The sequence below is a fragment of the Alnus glutinosa genome, chromosome 1 (genome assembly GCF_958979055.1).
Source record: "Alnus glutinosa chromosome 1, dhAlnGlut1.1, whole genome shotgun sequence".
Classification (NCBI taxonomy): domain Eukaryota; kingdom Viridiplantae; phylum Streptophyta; class Magnoliopsida; order Fagales; family Betulaceae; genus Alnus; species Alnus glutinosa.
The window spans coordinates 5,371,702-5,390,771 of NC_084886.1; the positions used below are offsets into that span (position 1 = coordinate 5,371,702).

The 19,070-nt window shown below is 37.1% G+C and overlaps 3 protein-coding genes and 1 pseudogene across 3 annotated transcripts; 2 read left to right on the forward strand and 2 right to left on the reverse strand.

Annotated features, from left to right (window-relative positions):
* Window positions 1-1,412: 1,412 nt before the first annotated feature.
* LOC133868243 (CAX-interacting protein 4-like) lies at window positions 1,413-4,689 on the forward strand (annotated as a pseudogene).
* A 2,973-nt stretch (window positions 4,690-7,662) lies between these two features.
* Window positions 7,663-9,992, forward strand: LOC133858423 (outer envelope pore protein 16, chloroplastic). The gene is made up of 6 exons (XM_062293893.1): window positions 7,663-7,904; window positions 8,035-8,086; window positions 8,365-8,396; window positions 8,675-8,708; window positions 8,833-8,900; window positions 9,650-9,992. The coding sequence occupies exons 1-6, from the start codon at window positions 7,791-7,793 to the stop codon at window positions 9,788-9,790; spliced, it is 441 nt and encodes a 146-aa protein (XP_062149877.1). The 5' UTR covers window positions 7,663-7,790; the 3' UTR covers window positions 9,791-9,992.
* A 577-nt stretch (window positions 9,993-10,569) lies between these two features.
* LOC133858477 (pentatricopeptide repeat-containing protein At1g07590, mitochondrial) lies at window positions 10,570-15,165 on the reverse strand. Its single transcript, XM_062293949.1, has 3 exons — window positions 14,722-15,165; window positions 12,848-14,178; window positions 10,570-10,674 (listed from the first exon to the last, which is right to left on the reverse strand). The coding sequence occupies exons 1-2, from the start codon at window positions 15,163-15,165 to the stop codon at window positions 12,928-12,930; spliced, it is 1,695 nt and encodes a 564-aa protein (XP_062149933.1). The 3' UTR covers window positions 10,570-10,674; window positions 12,848-12,927.
* A 640-nt stretch (window positions 15,166-15,805) lies between these two features.
* On the reverse strand, window positions 15,806-18,635 carry LOC133863228 (uncharacterized). The gene is made up of 4 exons (XM_062299193.1): window positions 18,530-18,635; window positions 17,961-18,403; window positions 16,639-17,242; window positions 15,806-16,264 (listed from the first exon to the last, which is right to left on the reverse strand). The coding sequence occupies exons 1-4, from the start codon at window positions 18,626-18,628 to the stop codon at window positions 15,806-15,808; spliced, it is 1,605 nt and encodes a 534-aa protein (XP_062155177.1). The 5' UTR covers window positions 18,629-18,635.
* Between the last annotated feature and the right edge of the window lie 435 nt (window positions 18,636-19,070).

A 19,070-nucleotide genomic window follows, 5' to 3' on the forward strand; every position in this document is an offset into this window, starting at 1 on the left:
GATTTAATCTAACAAAATCATCATCAAATCCCTAAATTTAGGGTAATCTAATATTAATCCAAGGTAATATTATCGTCTTCAAATCCAAACTTGAGGGTAATTCAAATATACTCTAACATCCTAAAGAAGTTAGTAAGTGGACCAAAGGATGATGTAATTGAGTAGGACAAGAAAAAGTGAGGGTAGTTTCGAAAGATTTTGGTAAAATTTGGTTTTTCCCATCAATTTTAACGGTTAACCCTGACGAAATGGTATTTTTGACACAAAATGGTAATTTAATGTATTTAAGTGTCACACTTGTCAATTTATGAGATTTTTTTGAAATTTGTTGATAGTTCAACGAGCTTAAGTGTATCTAACTCTCTTTAAATTTTTAGTATTTTTTATTGGATTAATTGATAGAGTTTGACAAGACCTATAAGTTAATAGACTGACATTCAATTGTAGCTTAAAAAAGGATGAGGTTCATTGTAGCAATTAAATCCAAAAAAATAAAATTAACTTAACTAACTTAAGAATGAATCTATCAAAATAAAGTATTCCTACACTTTATCCTCTTACAAAATGCATACATACATACATACATACATATATATTACAAAACAAATTATTTTATTGAATTATTAGTTATTTGTAAGGATAAGTAATGCTATTATTTCCAACATAGTATTTGAAAGCATTCTCAATATTTATCTATTATCTCTTTCATTAGAATCAACAGTAAAAAAGACCTTGTGTAACTTTTTCCTGTTACCTTGTATTTGCTAAAAAAAAGAAGGGATAATTATACTTAACCCCCTCTGATTTATCCACGGTGTGGCGATTTACCCCCCAATGTACAAAAATTGGTACATGACCCCCCGAACTTGCCAACGTGTGGCAAAATCAACCTTCCGTTCAATCGACCGTTCGTTTGGACAGAAAATCGGTCACGTGTAAGTCACGTGACTTGGGGAGGGTCTCTGTCTTAAACGGTCACGTGACTTGCACGTGACCGATTTTCCGTCCAAACGAACGGTCGATTGGACGGAAGGTTGATTTTGCCACACGTTGGCAAGTTCAGGGGGGTCATGTACCAATTTTTGTATATTGGAGGGTAAATCGCCACATCGTGGATAAATCAGAGGAGTTAAGCGTAATTATCCAAAAAAAAAAAAAAAAAAAAAATTACTATGGGATGGGCCAGGCTGGCAATGCTTAATTCTAAGGCATGCCAGACCCAGTTTGGCCTTAAAAGCATTTTTTCATGATGGCAAAAGCCACATCCATCACTTCGGTCCGGAAAACATAAGTCAATCCATCCGTTCGATTTCCACAAAGAGACAACAAATGGATATATTCGAGCCGTCCGATCTTCCAGTCCCAGGCTATATTGCGTGCGTTTCGTATAGAGAGGGAAAAGCAGAGAAGGGAAGAGGGAAGCGAAGAGAGGGAGGGAGAGAGAGAGAAAAAACGCGGTAAGTGGTAAGTAGGAACTAGGAAGGTTGCCTTTTGTATTCCGTTCGTAGGTAGTAATCAATTTTGGATTTGCAGATAGTTAGGGTTTTCAAACTTTTTGACTTTCAAGGTTCGAGTTACGCCACCTGAGGTTCCGATTATTTCAGAAAGAATTTCGAGGTATATTTCAATATCCACTTATCTGTTCGAAATTTTTGAAAGATTTGATTTGGGTTTGTTTGTAAGGCTATGAGGGTTAGTTTTTCTATATTATTAATGGGGTTAATGGGTTTATGAGGTCTGATCGGCATGATCTGCCTATGATTGCGGTGATTGAATTTTTTTTTCCTTATTCCCTATTAATTGTTGCTACTCTATTGCTGAATTTTTTTTTCCTTATTCCCTATTAATTGTTGCTACTCTATTGCTTGGGTTTCAATTCAAGGTATATTTAAATTTCCCGCTTCCTTGAATTTTTTGAAAGATTTGATTTGGGTTTGTTTGTAAGGCTAATTGTTTTTTCTATATTGTTTTTAATTTTTGTAAATGGGTTGTAAGAAGTTGCTTTGGGATACTTGAAGGTGAATAGGTTAGATGACGAAGTGTTATGGTAAGGCGAGATTGAGGTGTATAACAATGGGGTAACCATGGAGGAGAAGATACCACAGGCGAACCTTGTGGGGCTGCTGCCTTTGTTGTCTTTTTTCTCTCCCAAAACAGCACAGACAGGAAACCCTCTTGATGGTACTCAATCTCCAAAATAAGAGCTTTCACACCTTTGAAAGCGAACTAGCAGAAGATATTAGAGCCAATCGCTTATTCTTTGTGTTCCTTTTGCTGCCTTTATCAGCAACCAGACGTTGGGTTTAGGGTTTTAGACATATATTAGTTCTCATAATTCTAAAGCCCTAAGCCTTAGTGTTATGGGAAGTAGGAATCCTTATTTGATTTGTTTTAGGAGCTAATTGTTTTCTGTGAACTCTGTGTTGCCTAGCTTTAGCATATTTAGTTGAGGGTCAAGGGTTATTAACGCGATGCTATCATGCTCATGTTTTGATGTTATTGCAATATATACTTGTTTGTCTGTAATGGGTATTCATCATAAAGTTTTTGGTCTTTTATTGGATTGTGATGTTCCATTTTCAATTTAATTTGCTGTTAAGCTCTGATCTGATGAGCTCCATATTACTGTGCCATAGTGTTTTCTGTATTTAGCTGATAATTTCAAAGCCTGCTAGTGCACAAACTAAGCAGTTTTTTTAATCATCTCTGTTTTACTTTATGGCTATAAACAAAAAAGATGCCTGAAATACCATAGGCAATTGGTTTTTAGAAATTTCTTTTGCTAATGGTTTCTGTAAAATGAATAGGCGTCTATTAATATCTAATAAATTTCAGTTTTACTTTTTTCTAAAATCACGGTGTGGATTTTTTTTTTTTGTATGGTACGAATAACATATTTGGAGAAGTGCAATGCTGTGATGGAGGTGAACAGATGACATAGATACTAGTTTGCTATAATTTGCATTCAAGTAAAAACTGTATTTGTTCTGAAATGCAAAAATGTTGAAGGCCGGTGGTGATTGTGATGGACAAAATGAGATTATGCATTGTAGAGGTTTTATAGCATGGCATGGTGAATATTTGATAAAATTCCTTGAGTAGATGTGCTTGCTTTTAGTTGTTTCTAATTGTTTGTTAAGTGCATTACTTATAAAAAAAAAATTGTTTGTCAAGTGCATTTACATCATGTGACTGCTCTTAGAATGAAAATGTTTTTCTCACTAGTACCATCATATGGGTATTCTTTTAGGGTGTCTAGCGTGAAGAGAATGTGAAGGAATAACTAGTCTGAATTCAAGGCTTTATGAATATATTGCTCTCCTTTTGTTTCTTTGTTGTAGTTTTGGGCCGCCCAAAACTGTGATAATTTTTGGGATATAAACAAAATTGGATTTTACTCAATTTTGGGGTTTAAAACTTTAAAGAGTTTGGAATGATGTTAATTTTGGTGTTACTTTGAATTGCATGCATAGTACCCTGGGCTTTCTTCTAGTGAAATTTCTACGTGAATGTTATAATTGCTGCTCTGAAAAGTGCTAATATAAGTTTGTTTCTTGCAGAGTTTGACATCTGAACTTCAAGATGCCGGCTACAGCGGGTAGGGTTCGCATGCCTGCAAAGAATCGGGTGCACAGTAGTGCAGCCCTCCAAACCCACGGTATATGGCAGAGTGCAATTGGGTATGACCCCTATGCACCCAATAAGGATGATGTCAAGAACTCTTCAATGCCCAATGCATCTACGCTGAACCAGATGCTGAGAATGCCTATGCAAGCTTCCAAGGCCTCCTTGCACTTGCCCGGATAACTGGGTCAAATGCCAATGAGGTTCGCGGGTCGTGCAAGAAGTGTGCCGTGTTGGACACCTCACATTTCAGTGCAGGAACTTTCTGAGTGTTAAGGATGATAGTAAGGATAAAGTCCCAGAAGTGATTGAGGCTGCTGCCATGGCTGAGTTGGAGAAGTTGAAGGGGAATGTGGGTAAGGAGAAAGGAAAAGGCGTGGTTGAGAGTTCAGATGAGAGTGATGAAGAGGATGAGAGCGAGTGTTCGGATTCAGAAGTCGATTCAGAGATTGAGAGGATTATTGCAGAGAGAAATGAGAAAAAGCTCAGTAGTAAGGAAAGGTCAATGAAAAAGGAGTTGGATGAAGATGAGTCAAATGGGGCTTCTAGGGAGAGGAAGAGGAGAGAGAGATCTAAGAAGAGGAGTGGGAAGAGAGGAAGCGGTGATTCAGATGATTCGGATAGAGGTAGGAAGAGGAGAACGAAGGATAGGCGGAAAAATAGGGATGAGTCCTCGGATGAGGATTATGAGCGTCGGCGGTGGCACAGGAAGAGTAGGAAGGAGAAGAGGAGGAGGAGAAGCCGCTGAGATTCGGATTCTGATTCAGATGAATCTGAAGGTTCTGCTGGAGAGCGTAAGCGCAAGAGCAGGAGGGCAGCTTCATCATCTGATTCTGATGCTTCAGATGAATCAAGGGTCAGAAGGAGCAACAAGAGATATGAGTAGAAGAACTGGAAACACAGACATGATGAGGATGTTTAGAATTCATTTAGTGAAAGGTATACTTAGTACTCTGTTGAGTTTCTTATAAAGTTTACAGTATGTGATGATATGGTTATATGGGGGATGTGTAACTTTTACTATACTTCTGCCAATTTGCTTATTGAAAGTTACGTTTGAATCCAGTCTTTTGCATTACAAGATGAAGAAATTATTACTTGTTCGCCAATTGAGAGCTTTAGTTGGCGACTCGGTGTTACTAGTTTCTTTTTTCTTTCTTTTGTTGTTCTTTTCTTTTCTGCCAAAATTTATTGTTGCACTGACTCTTAGCAAGTCATATTAGTCATGACTTGCATACTTCTCATGTGCTGACTGCCTAATGAATTAATTTATACATGAAAATTATGCTAGGATTTATGTGATTCAAGGTTTTGTATCTAGAAACGTAGAGCTTGGTTAGGAATCATGCTTTCATTATATTTTGAAAATAAAACAAAAGAAGAAATTGATAAAAGAAGGAATGAAATAAAACCATTTCCACCCACATAAAAGGAAAAGAGAAGGAAAATTGATGAAGTGCAGATATAGGTCTGACAGTTGCGGCCAGCATTTTATCTCTGCAATGACCGCCAGTGTCTGCCTGATATCACTATGCCACCGCTTCACTGCTCTGTTCACATCAAAGCGGGCACACCCTTAGTGTGGCAAAATTATTGTATTTGTGTTGCTTCATCAGTTGATGGAAACTATTGTTCCCCATTTCCATTTAATGCTTTATGTACTGCCATCATCTAAAAGGCAATGGATACATGCTTACACGGCTGCTTTGTCGAAAGAATAGTTGTATGTTTAGCTATAAGTGAGTTAAGAGTGGTCCCATGGATCCCGAGGTTAAGTGAGCTTCTTTTGAATTTAGAGTTATCAGTAATGAGCAATCAACACTAAGAAAGCATTTACTTTTTGATAGTGGAAATCTAGAAGCATTTTCACATGGTCTGCTCCTTTAATATGATCTGGTGAAGTTTTCTTGTGGTTTACTATGCATCATGATGACTGTTGGCCGGTAGCTTTATTGTTGTTTATTTGGGGTTTGAGAGCAATTTTTTCCTATTTTCTAGTTGATGTTGTCAGATATGATCATATAATGCCATAGCCTATAGGTGGCTTTCTGTTTAATATTTTTGTATAATGATATGGATTAGTTGCTTATACCAAAAATTGTTGAGTTTTGCAGAAATGCAGGATAATGTATATGGTGATCTCCCATAAAGTTTCCAAACCAGTGATGGAACCCAAATGGTGGATAAACCAAATTTGCACCTGCTTTTGTACTTGGCTTATTTGGAGGTTCCACGTGTTTAATTTGTGTAATTTTTTTTTTCCTGGGCGTTTAATTTGTATACTGCATTGTGTCTTGAGGTGCCTCAACATGTTCACAGACTGTTTGACTGTATAGTCTGTATTGTAGTTGTGATTCGATCTAATTATTATTATTATTATTTTTTAATCAAAATTGAGTTGCAAGTAATTTGGGGTGTAATAACATTTGATGTTTCAGAGAAAGGGAATTAAGAGTAGGTCAGCTTAAAAGTACAAATTAGTATAAATTTTAGACATTTGTGTCACACTTTTCCCTTGCTTTTAGTGTTTTTTCTTGATGGTTTAACAAGAAGTCTCAATAAGACTAAATTTAATTATAAAAAAAGTTTAACAAGATTGCATAACATACGTGGCGCAGGGTAAAAGGCCCCATCAAAAAGGAAAAGGAAAAGAAAATACTGCAAGGTTGGAGGTGGTTGTTTCGCATGGACACACAGGTAAAAAGTAGATTTTGGGGGAAAAAAAACGATCATTTTTGACTGACTCGACTGGAAACTAATCATCATTGATAGGTTTCCAACGAATGATGAGCCTGTGTCGATGAATGACTAAATCTTGGACTACTCTATTGGGGTTACAAAATAGAGTAATGTTTTTTTTGGATACTTTGTGTACACATGTCCAGCAGATTATGCAGATCTATATATTTTAAAGAAATGAAAACTAACACACTTTGTATGCAAAGCGTGCAACAAAATATGAGAGGTGCTTTCTAACGATAACCTATCCAATTAATTGCGTGCACCCCACGAGTCGTTGTAGCTCTCGTGAGTGACACACGTGGACATTTTTGTTGGCCTTTTACCGATCATTTTACGGCAGATCCTAAACTCCTTTACTTATTGTTTGATTGTTTTTCTAGGTCTTCTTTTGTGGAGTCTTTTTGACATATAGAGAATTTTAGATTCAGATCTTCGGCCACAGTACTGTTTTTTATGTTATTTACCTTACAGTTCTTGAAGGAGATTTTAATATTGAATGTTCTGGCTTCTCTTGGTCTCACTAGCTCATTTAAAAGCTGATTAGAAACTAAGATATTCATGAATGCTATCAACACTCACATTTCACCATGGGCAGTTTTTTCACAACCAGTTCCGCTGGCTGTTTTTCCACTCGCTTGCTCCATCACGAGGATTCCCTCCAAAATTGTGGAAATGACCTGCCTTGCATTGCTATTAAGAACAATCTTATTATTTTTGGTATATTTTGTATTAGGTTTTTGTATTGCTTCTTATCATTTGACTTATGTAGTTTCTATCGTTCTTGTTCTTTTTCTCTAGTTAAAAAAAGACGAGGCTTAAGTGATGTGGGATAACATAAGTGCTCCCTCAAGCAAGTCGAGCTATGGAGTAATGATAGACAGGGGACAGCTACCCGTTCCCTGTCCAACACTTTCCTTGAAAAAAGTGTATTTTTTCATTTTTTTTTTTTTTTAATAAAATACACTTTTCACAAAGAAAGTGCCAAATAGGAGAAGGCTATCCGTCTCCTGTCTATCATTATTCCGAGCAATGACATAATTAACTGAGAGCACTGCAAATTGTGAACTGGACTTGTCAAATTTACCATCTACAATACGGACTCAATCCAACAAGAAGAAGGCCCAAACATGAAGAAATTGGTCACTCAAAGTCAATGTTTGTCACACACACTTGCACTTGACCCAGGCCCCAACCCCAACCCCAACCCCCGGCGCATGAAAAGACCTTGATCAACTTTTCTGGCATTTTTATTTCACTTCCAAATCAATCAAACAAAAGGAAAACTATTTAAAAAGGGAAAAATAAATCAGATATTAGCCAGCACAAGAATCAAGATCAACAAGTCAATACGACCCAGAGTTAGAGATAGAGAGAGAGCTCCAGTGACGCACTGACGCAGAGTGTTGTGTGAGAGTGAAGAAACTATGCCTCGGAGCAGGTTTTCGGGTTCTGTGACCACTCCAAAGGTGGACGTGGCGATCGACATGGGCAACCCCTTCCTCAACCTCACCGTCGATGGGTTCTTGAAGATCGGCACCGTAATATTCTTCATTCCCTCTTTTTTCTCTTTTATCTTTCTCTCTTCTTTGTCTTCTTCTCTTTCTGGGTAATGTATTTGAGACCGCAACATCGAGAATTAGACCGCTTTATTCTTGATTTTTTGCTCAGGTCGCAGCTACCAGAGCAGCTGCAGAGGATGCATATCACGCCGTGAAAAAAGGTATGAATTTGGCCGCTGAGAAAGATGGAAAAGATATACTTTCAATCTTTTGTTTGACATTGCCATTGTTTTGGTTTCGAATTATTTCGATTACGCTAAACTGTTTTTGCAAATCCAGAGTGGGTGTGTCCCATGCAATAATAATAATAATAATAATAAATCTAAGATTCAATTCGTTCTTGTTGTTTTAGAATTTTTACTCTGCTACAGTTTCTCAGCCCGAAAATAAGATGATATTATCAAGTTCTTTTCTAATGTACGCGCTGTGCTGTTTGCAGGGAGTATTTCAAGTCACAATTTTGAGCACACGGTGAGTATCTATGAAACTATATTTATAACATGCTGTGCTGCGATGTCATGGTGGTTTCCTTCAGTAGCTACATTTTTACTTCAGACATTGACAGGAACATACAGATTGGTACAATATTACTTGTTTGATCAATAGGTTCTGTGTTGCCTGGGGATGTTTACTAATCTTTCGGAGTAGACTCCTAGTAATTGTGTTGCTAATACTGTCAAAGTTGTTAAGCAACAGATGAATGTGACATGCCAATCTTGCCCTGCTAATGAAAAGTAATGTTATTGCAGCTGAAGAAGATGTGTAAAGAAGGCGCGTATTGGGGTAAGTACGAGTCATATTTAATGTTTGTTATCAATGAGATAATGCAATTTTGTTTGGTAAATGCTTCTGTTGATTGTATTTTGCAAAATGAGGAGCCATACTAAGAAATCCCTTTTATTTACAGGAACCGTGGCTGGAGTTTACGTGGGAATTGAGTATGGAGTAGAGAGGGTTCGTGGCACCACAGACTGGGTATGTTTGCTGTAAAGTGCTAATTGAATTTCTTCTTGTCCACACGAGTAATTTTTCTTTCTCTCAGGGTTCAGAACATGGCCACTTATTAGTTTCCTAATGATTTTTCGGTATATTTAACCTGTTTATGAAGCTTCTGAAATTAGATCAGGGAAATAAAACCAGATAACCCCCACTAGTAATTTGTTGGCCGCACAATAAATTGATTGGCCTGTTTGGTAAGTAATTGAGTTGGGGAATATTTATGTATTGTATAGTAAAAAGTGATTGGTGTGATATAAAATTTGAGAATGTTTTATAGAAAAGTGAAAAAATTTTGTTTTGTAATGGATTTTTTTATTTGAATAATAATAAAAAATTATTGATGTGATATAAAAAGTGTAAAAAAGTTAGAATGTTTTTGATTTGATATTTTTGAAATAAGTGAAAAGAAATAGAGGAATAATGAAAATAGTTTGCCAAACTAGCCTGATATCTTTTTACTGACAAGATGTGTTTCTTGCTAGAGGAGCCTTGATTGAATCAGTTTAGTTCCTTTTCTTCGTGTCCTACATATTCTTTTACTTAGTCATGATGTTAGAACCTGTTAAAAAGAGGAGTTCCTTTTTCTTTTTCTTTTTTTGAAACTGTCAAAACACGAAACATATTCTTATTTCCCTACTCAATCAAGAGATCCATCCACTTGCAGTTTTGATTTTCAACTGAGAATTTTTCCTTAACATATTTTCTTTTCTTTGGATGTATTGCAGAAGAATGCCATGATTGGCGGTGCGGTGACAGGTGCTCTGGTATCTGCAGCCAGCAACAATAACAAAGACAAAATTGTGGTGGATGCCATTACGGGTGGTGCAATCGCAACGGCTGCGGAGTTCCTCAACTATCTCACCTGAACTGATGTTTCTAAAATTCTCCTCGTCTCTCTGCTCCTTCTGAGGAGGAAGAATTGTTTGGTTCTGTTTCTCTTGTTATTTTTCTTGTGAATTTGTAAGTTTGTAATAGAAACGAACTGAATGCTAGTAGTCAATCGAGGTGTTTTTTTCATTCCTTTCCTAGCCAAATAAATAAAACTGTGTTCTTTTTACCCTTATATAATGAGTCTTCTCTACTATACATCCATGTGTGAAACATGGGAACGTTATTCTTTTCCAGGTGGTACAGTTTCAACCAAGTTGTTCAAAAGTGACAAAGTGCATTGAAACTTCAAAGTCTGCGAATTCTAGTTCTGTCAAAGAATCTTGTTTTGAGCCTCGAGGATTCGTTCAAGAGGCCTTTTTCAAAAGAAAAGAAAAGGGAATAATCGATTTTGTGCCTTACCATGTTTGCAAACAAATGCTGGAACATAAAGCATTGCTAGAAAAGTCATAAGCTTCTACCAAAGGGTAGCTAAAATGAAGACAAAAATAGAGTGACGCCTGAAAATGAAGCTAGATGCAAACGCAACGCACCTCCCTTTCTCTCTATGGAATTAGGTGTCGCGTATGAAGAAAACCTTATTTGTCCAACTGTATTCGAAGGACGAGTAGTGGATGGCAAACCGTGTGCTGCTAAAAGCAGTTACAGTTAACCCGAAAATAGACAATAAAAGAACAGAAAACAGAAAAATATGTAGTAGTTACAGTGGTGTACAAGGCTTGTTCTCTCATAATTCGATCAATTTAACCAAGTCGTACGTGGGGGCAGAAACACAATTAAATCTGCATATTATTATTTAAGCATCTATACTATAATCCCAGCTGTAATCCAGAATAACTGTATGATCCTCCCAAATCTCCTACTTTTTCATACAATGCTATCATCCAGCCCTATAATTGAGGACTTCCTTTTTGGTTGACTTGTAAGATCATATTTACTTAAAAAATACCTATGAAACTTATTTTCCATCTTCTGTACATAATTTTTTATTAGTTTCAGTTGATTAATGACGTTAGTCTTACACACAAGGGCCTTTATCTTCTTTTCAGCCTTGAAACAGTGTGGCTGCTCTGCCATTTACTTTGTGTATTTTTTGTTTGGTGGGAACAAGTCTGCTTTTAAAGTTGATTGAAAGAAGAGAAAGGCCCCGTTTGTTAATGCTTTTTAGATGATGCTTTTTATTTTTTGTTTGAGAAAGTGTTTTGATGTGACATAAAAGTGAAAATAGTTTTGAGTGTTTTATGTCTTGGGTTGTTTGTTGATGTTTTGGTTTTGAAAAGATAAAACAAAAGGGAGAAGGAAAAAGTGTTATCAAACAAGCCAAAATCACTTTGGTTGGTCACTTTTTCATTGCTTTAATTGATTTGTGAATCCTTGGTTTGTCATTACATGATCAAGATCGCATCGTATTTGAATAAGCTATGTGATGGTTTGACCTCGTTTTTCTTTCTTTCATTCTTTTTTATTGTTTCTTATTTTTGTTTTGCTAAGTTAAGTCCCGACTGTGGCAATTGAGTGGAATTCCCATGTTGTGGGATGTGTTATTTGCTGAATCGTAAACCAGTTCAGTGTGTCAACTGAGATTCCTGTGCAGAAATTCCAATTTTAATTGGCATATATAAATTTTCTTTAAAAAAATATGTTTAGATTTGTACAATAATATACGTATGTGAATGTGTGTAGTTGTGTAGTTTACTCTGTCTTATGAAAGAAGAGATTTACTAAAAGACGCTCATAAAGAATGGTGAAGCTATCTCTTAATTGAGCAAAAGGGACTTGAAGTCTTCAAAGACTCCATTTGTTAATTGACTTTCATTTAAAAATGTCAAGGTAAGAGCTCCAGTGCTTCATTTTTCAGGAGATGGCCATCACTGACTTGTGATTTTGACTACATATAAAAACTTTTTTTTCGATAGGTAAAAACGAAATAGCATTAAACTTAACAATACCTGGAGTCATGCCTAGTTCTAGCATCCGGGATAGTATCAGTTTCTGTAGAGCTAATTGTTGATCCAACCAATTTTGAGATAAAGGCCCACCCCATCTGTGATTGAATAAATGTCAGGTTCTACAATTTAAAAGCATGTAAATTTCCCAATATCACCTTTACCTACCCATGTAAATTTCCCATGCGAGCCCAAGCAAGGAAAGCAGGTCCACCAAAGAAATCATTCAAATCTTCCTTGCTAATATTAAAATCCTATGTCCAAAAATACTAGTCAAATGATACAAATCAGAAGTTCAAGTTGATTTGAATATATTTGGAACCAATAGATTCCAATCAGTATAGCAACTCATGATATTTGACAGTGGTCTAGACTCACTAATCCATCATTTACAGATAGAGACACAAGGTTTATATATTGAAAGGACAAAGAGAAGACAAGACCAGATGTACATGGCTAAGGTGCTTATATAATAAGAAAGATAAAGAGTTGTATACTTGTATTCATAACATAAAAATCTTAACAGAATATGCAATTGATTCTTAGTTCGTTGACATACTCAAAGCTTATCCACAATATTAGAAATAGAACATGAGTAATGCTTATCCACATCATAAAACCAAAGGATCATATTTATCAAAGCTATATAGTTGAGTAAAGCGTTCTTTCATAAACAAATCTCTGTGCACGCTATACGCTGGAATATCAGACTCATAGTTTCATAACAAAGATCTTATTTTGGATAAACAGACTTTTACTTAATTTTTTTGGCAGCCTTCTTAATAAAATGCTTCTAAGGGTTCATTCTAAGAACTTTCATCCTACAGATGCAACATGCACAATTTTCCAGTAGATAAAGTTAAATAGGTATAATTTAAAACCTTTGATGTTGATAATGTTTTTATTGGTTGGTGAGCTCTAATCACTAGTGTAGGATAACCACGGTATATACTAGCCACTTTTTACATTACATCATAAATGCATAAGTTCTACTCTTAATAATCAAGCTGTGCCACATATATAAGTTTTCTCTACAAGTTGCAACACATGAGAGACTTATGATGTGGCACACAACATATTGGTGAACACATTCTTTTCTACACACAAATTTGATAAGCCACCTCTTTGCACTAAAAATCAAGAAAAATGAGTATTATAGCAGATTACAATCAACTCCGAAATTGCTCAGCAAGTTTCATCAAGCTATAGGTCTCAGCATCTGGCCTAGACCCTCCTAGAATCATCCTTCTCAAAAAATTTGGATCATATTTCTTGGCCTTCACATATGCCTTGAGCAAAGTATTGTATACAAATGTATACCTGGTATACCTAGCTTTTGTAAGTTCTTGAAACAACTTCTCAACATTCACTAAATCGCCCTTCTCTGCAAAAATCTCAACTATTGAAAGAGTGGTCTCCAACCATGGGGTTGAATTCCTGACCCTCTTGGTCGTTATTAGATCCATCCCCAAATCTAGAGTCTTCAAGGCTTCCTCCACCAATTCTGCTTTCAAGCAACCCAAAGCAAGATGTCGGTAAGTTATGGCATTTGGTTCGCTCCCATTGATCTCCATTTCCATGAAAAGACCAGATGCTTTATCAATCAACCCATGTTTGCAATATACAGATATTATACAGTTGAACTGCTCACTTGTTTTTAACCCTTTTACCGACTTCATTTCTAACCAAATCTCTTCAGCTTGACTCAGCTGTCCAATTCTACCAAATGCTTCAATTGCCAGTATGTAACTTTTAGACCTAACATGGGGGAGTTCTTGCACAATGCCCCAAATTCTCTCCAGTTCCTTCCTTTTCTCTAAATACCCATACAATATAAGTAGTACATCTAGTGTTGACCAGTTATTCCCTGTAACAGACTTCTCCACAGCTTCAACGTAAGCTTCGGCCACTGTGTACAACCTTGCCACTGCATGTGCAGTAGCTATTATGCAGTAAGATATTTCATTTGGCTCAACTTTTGCTCGTTTCATGTCACTGTATACCTTCATCAGCCCTTCAATATTGTGTTCGTTAGCTTCCATTTTCATAAGAATGTTGTAGGTTGAGACATGTGGAACCACCTTATCAGCCTTCATCTGAGTGAGGATTTTGGGGATGATTTTCTTACGGCTCGGGGAGGAATGGAGGATTATGAGGCGGTTGAAGACCAAGTGTGAGATGGGATGACCCAATTCCCTCATTTTCTTCATGTACGCAAGTGAAAGCCTTATCGAACCTTTATCCAAGCATGATATCACGAGGTTGTTATAGAGCAGATCATTCTGGAACTCGGAAGGGACACAACAAAAGAGCCTTTCACCCTGTGATATCCCATGAAATTTAGTTGTAAATTCCAATAGATAAGAGTAGTCTAGTTCCTTAGGCTTATAGGGCCTTTCCCTGATCACCCATTCCATTACCTGCAAAACAAACAAATAGCTCAGTGTCTGGTGAATTTGTTTCATATTTGCTTTCTGAACAATCCTCAATAGTAATGTGTTTTTTTACTTGATTTATATTGCATTAGCATTTGAATTTCCATCTGTAAATTTACATGCTTATCATTTTAGATTTATAAGAAGGAAAATATGAGAAAACAGTAGAAATCAAAATCAATATTCCAATAATTCACGCCAGTTGAAAGCTAAGGAAACAAAACCTCCTCTAACTAAACTTTCTGGCCATGTTGAGGTGTCCCTTTCATTTATTTAGGAAACACAACAACATAAATCATAAAAGTCATTATTTTATTTTTGCCCCTTCCCCAAAGTTTTCTCAGCAACCAAACAAGAATTATACAAATTCAAAAATTCGCAGAGCTTTTGATGGGGAAAGTGCCTCCAAATTCGCCTACATACGCAATTAGAACAAACACTCTAAACATTTAAACAAGCATATACGTCGCTTTTCAAAATTTACACACATTTCACCCACACACAACCCAGAGAGAGAGAGAGAGAGACCTCAAGAGCTCGTTTGTTCATCTTGAGCTTCCTGAGACGGTTAATGGCGTGGAAAATCTCTCCTCTGTGAATAGGAAACCCACGACCCATCCAGCTCTGAAAGGCAGACCCAACAGACTCACCCTTTGCCAGCTTCTCAATCATATAAGATAAGCAACTGGGTTTTTCTTCTTCTTTTGACTCTAACATTTTCTTGGGAAATTTCCAGCTCTGAACGGAAGACCCAGCAGACTCACCCTTTGGCAGCTTCTCAATCCTATAAGATAAGCAACTGGGTTTTTCTTCTTTCGAGTCTAAAATTTTATCGGGAAAACTTTCAGGTGTTTTGGTGCAAAGAAAGTAGAAACTGGAAAGGATTTGATTGACAGGTGAGGAGGGAATCGAAAGTGTTCGACGTATTGCCTGAGTGAGCCTGCGTTGTATGAGAATGGTTACCGTTAGCATGCTTCGTTTAATAAACAACAATTGAAGAGCGAAGGTACCTTAGTAGTAGTACCCAGGCCCGTGAACCCAGCCCATGTCTTGATCCTAAACTAATAATCGTAATTGGGCCATTGGAGAATTTCCTTTATAGAAATTGGGTTAGAGTGGCACCTGGCCCGTATATATGGCCCCCTCAAAAGTCCATTCTAGGTGATATAAAAAAGTTAAAAACCCAGGAAAAAATCATAAAAATAAATAAAAATGATCAAAGTTATTTTACAACCCAATGGTTCTATCGAGTTTATGCGTTGCGTAAAAAGTTGCTAGTTCTTACATCGTGTGTTAGGTTTGAGTCGTGTATAAGACTATATAGATAAATCATAATCCAATCTATTTAATTATACGGGTGGATCAAACCGCCCTTAAACTTTAATCCGTTAATTTCGTTTAAAGTTTATGTTGGATTTATCGTGTAAAAAATTAATGGCCTTAATTCACGCATAGTTCCAAATTTTATTTTATTGTATTATTTATTTATTTATTTTTTCAGAAACTTTGTGGAGGATAAACTGCTGCTGTAATTTTATTTTAAGTTCACAGGTCCATGTATGTATATATCTCAACATCATGAAATGTTATTTGTTGACAGTGAGGATGAGTCTTATTTGATGCAGAAGGCATAGAGTGAAGTTCCGGGAGTCCAGGTAGGGTGGAACTTTGCGAGGCCAACTGTATATCCATTCCCTATGTAAATGCATCCATAACTCACTGATGCACCTCCGTACACAGTAGCGCCAGTATTATATGACCAGAGGATCTCCCCAGTGTTGGCATCCATGGCATATATTGGACCATTAGAAGCTACAGACCCTGCAAAAACCACACCATTGGCTACCGTGACGGGTCCCTGGGAAGTATCATTACTGGGGTTCGCCGTGGACCAAGCAATTTCCCCAGAATTCGCATCAAGAGCCACCCATGCACCGGCCGTTGTATTCAGGCTTGATGGTTTCAGTGTGAAGCTCTCTCGGTTGCCGTTGCCAATGTTTGTGTACACCCTTCTTCCATCTGAGGCTGCACCCCATATCCCTCCTCCCTCTTCGCCACCCGGTCCTGCCAACTACAAAACTCTTCAATTTTAATATCATATATGGGCCATACTGATTTTATTTTGTAAAAACACTTCATATAATTGAATGTTTCACGAGTAGCTATTTAGTAAATTGCTAAACAAATTGGTGATGTAATAGTAAAACTCAATTCTTAAATCAACATTTGTAAAAAATAAAATTAATGGCTAATTTTTATAGTCATTTAATTTTAATGGTATGACAGTTGTATATATAGCAATCTACTAAATAGTATATTCTTTTTCTTTTTTTTCACGTGCTAATCTAATTAAGACTGATTTTCATTGTCAACTCATGATCTAATTTTATATCAGTCGTATAGTAGTCAGTCTACTAATTAAATCCACTTGAATGAAAAGCTTACTTTAAACCAAACTATGCTGCCATTATCACGGTCTAAAGCCCATGCAAAGCCACTTTTTTGCACGGCCACCACGACATCGCGTTTGGTTCCATTGGCAAAAATGGTAACGAGCATGGGAGCCTCACCAAAGTCCGCATCCAGGTTAGGCCCTGTCGGACAATCAGGGTTATTAGGTGTTAAACATGCAAAATAGAATACGTCATAGCCGCCCAATTGCCTTGACCATTTGATCCTCCCAGAATCCATATCCAAAGCCAAAATCGAATTGAAATTGATATCTGGCCCAATGCACTGGTCGGGATGACTAGGTTTTGATGTCTCGTTGTTCTGCTTTTCTTGACACTGTTGCACCTCAGACGGGGCTGTGTAGAGGTTCCCAGTTGCCACATAAACATGTCTCCTGTTCATGTCAATGGAAGGGCTGCTTCCCCATATAGCAGCACCAGAGTAACCTCCTAATTTTCCACCATTATCAGGAAGCATATAGGTCCGCCAAAGGATTCTTCCTGTTAGAACATCAAGCTTTGCCAAGCTGCCTCGGAATGTGCAACATTGGGCAGCCGGTAATGCTTCTTCTAGTGATGATACTCCGACATAGAATGCCCTAGACAAAGGTATAAATTACGTACGTTATTGCTTCTAGCTAGCTCCCTTTTAATTGAAGAAGAATCAAATCAGGAACACACGTAAACTATTTAGTCAGTCCAAGACACCGGCCTAATATGAGTAAAAACTATACACGGAAACTTCAGTACTTATCGATTCCCTCGAATTTTTAAGGGTTTTGCAATCGTAATTTCAAATTATCAAAACACTCAATATCGAGCTTTCAATTATCAATCTCTTTTAATGTTAGGTTTTGTATTAAATTAAACGGCTAATAGATTAAATGTCTCTTATAACTCTAGTTGTAAAATTTACAAAAGTACCCCTTAAGAAAAAGAAAAAATGGGTGGTAAGTCTGGAGAGACATGGCTAGCTGGCTGGTTGTGTGGGTTATTCAATGTTCAGTTATTACTTTTTAGTTTTTTTTTTTTACTATTTTTTTTTTTTGAAGAAATTTAAAAGTTGGGATATTTTAAGAATTTTGATGCTCTCCTTTAAGATTTAATAGAAAATTTTAACAGAATAATAACATTAAAAGGGACTCACACTTGAGAATAATCCAACATTAAAAATTTAATAATTCAAAATTACGATTGCAAAACCAGTTCATGCAAGAGCTTAAATGAAGTACTTTTGCAACTATTTGTATCCGAGACTAGCTAGCTATATATTAAAGCGTATAAATATAAAGGTAGATATTCGAATGCTTGACTAACCCCATGCATGCTGTTCCAGACATGGTGATCAAAACTCGAGGACGCGGGTCAAGTTGAGTTGACCAAAGGAGCCTCCCATTTGATCGATCCACGGCAATCACAACAGCAGGCCCATAAATTCCAACAAGCAAGAGTTTTCCGTACACTGTTGGGGTCGATCTCGACACGGTTACGTTCACAACGATCCCAGTGCCATTTAGTCCGGTTAAGTCACCAAGGTTCTGCCTCCATATTAATGTACCATTGAAAGCATTCACGGCATACAAATATCCATTCCATGATGGGAAATAAACCACTCCATCGGCTACTGCGGGCGTCGCAGTTATATCTTTTCCAGCAAAGAATTTCCATCTCAGCCGCATGTTTGACACTGTCATTGGGCTGATTACCACTTCGGCAGACCCGTACCTTCGGTTACTAAAATCTCTCCCGTGATTGAGCCACTGAAACCATAAATATCAAAATAGGAAGCTTCATAATTAGTGTTCATCAGAAAATGTGAAAGAAAGAAATAAAAAAATATTTTTTTCTTTTTGGTTGGAAATTAAGAGTAACGGATGCTTAATTACAACTGCAACTGTGTTATTCACTACTGTAAATAAACAAAGTGCCATGACAAGGCTGCCGATGGTGCCATGAGAGTTATGTGCCTGCAGGTTCCAAGCCATGGCAAGTGAAATGGTTAATCAAGGATGACAAATAATGGGAGCGAGTCACTAGCTAATTTATAGTTCAGCAAACTCTTGAGATATGCTCAAATTTTCTGCGGCAAAAATTAGCCAGCCTAGCCAATGATTCTGAAGATTGCTATTATTCCGACCTTTCTTGCGTAGCCTTCTACATGTTAGCGTCACACTAAATCCGCCGGCTATTTTGGCACTATTTCTTAAAAGCGCTTGTAGCCGACCCACGCTAACACAAGTGTTTGTAGGCTTTCGTATCCAACTGCATTAAACGCGCTGACCGCGGACTTTTCTTGTGTGGGGAGCATGCGGTCCGTTACGCCTTCTTCCAGGACCAATCATTTTTATTCCCTTTCGGGTGGGAAAAGCCAACGGATTATTGCGAGCAATTATATATTAAGATTTTTGGGAAATTGTATTTACTGTC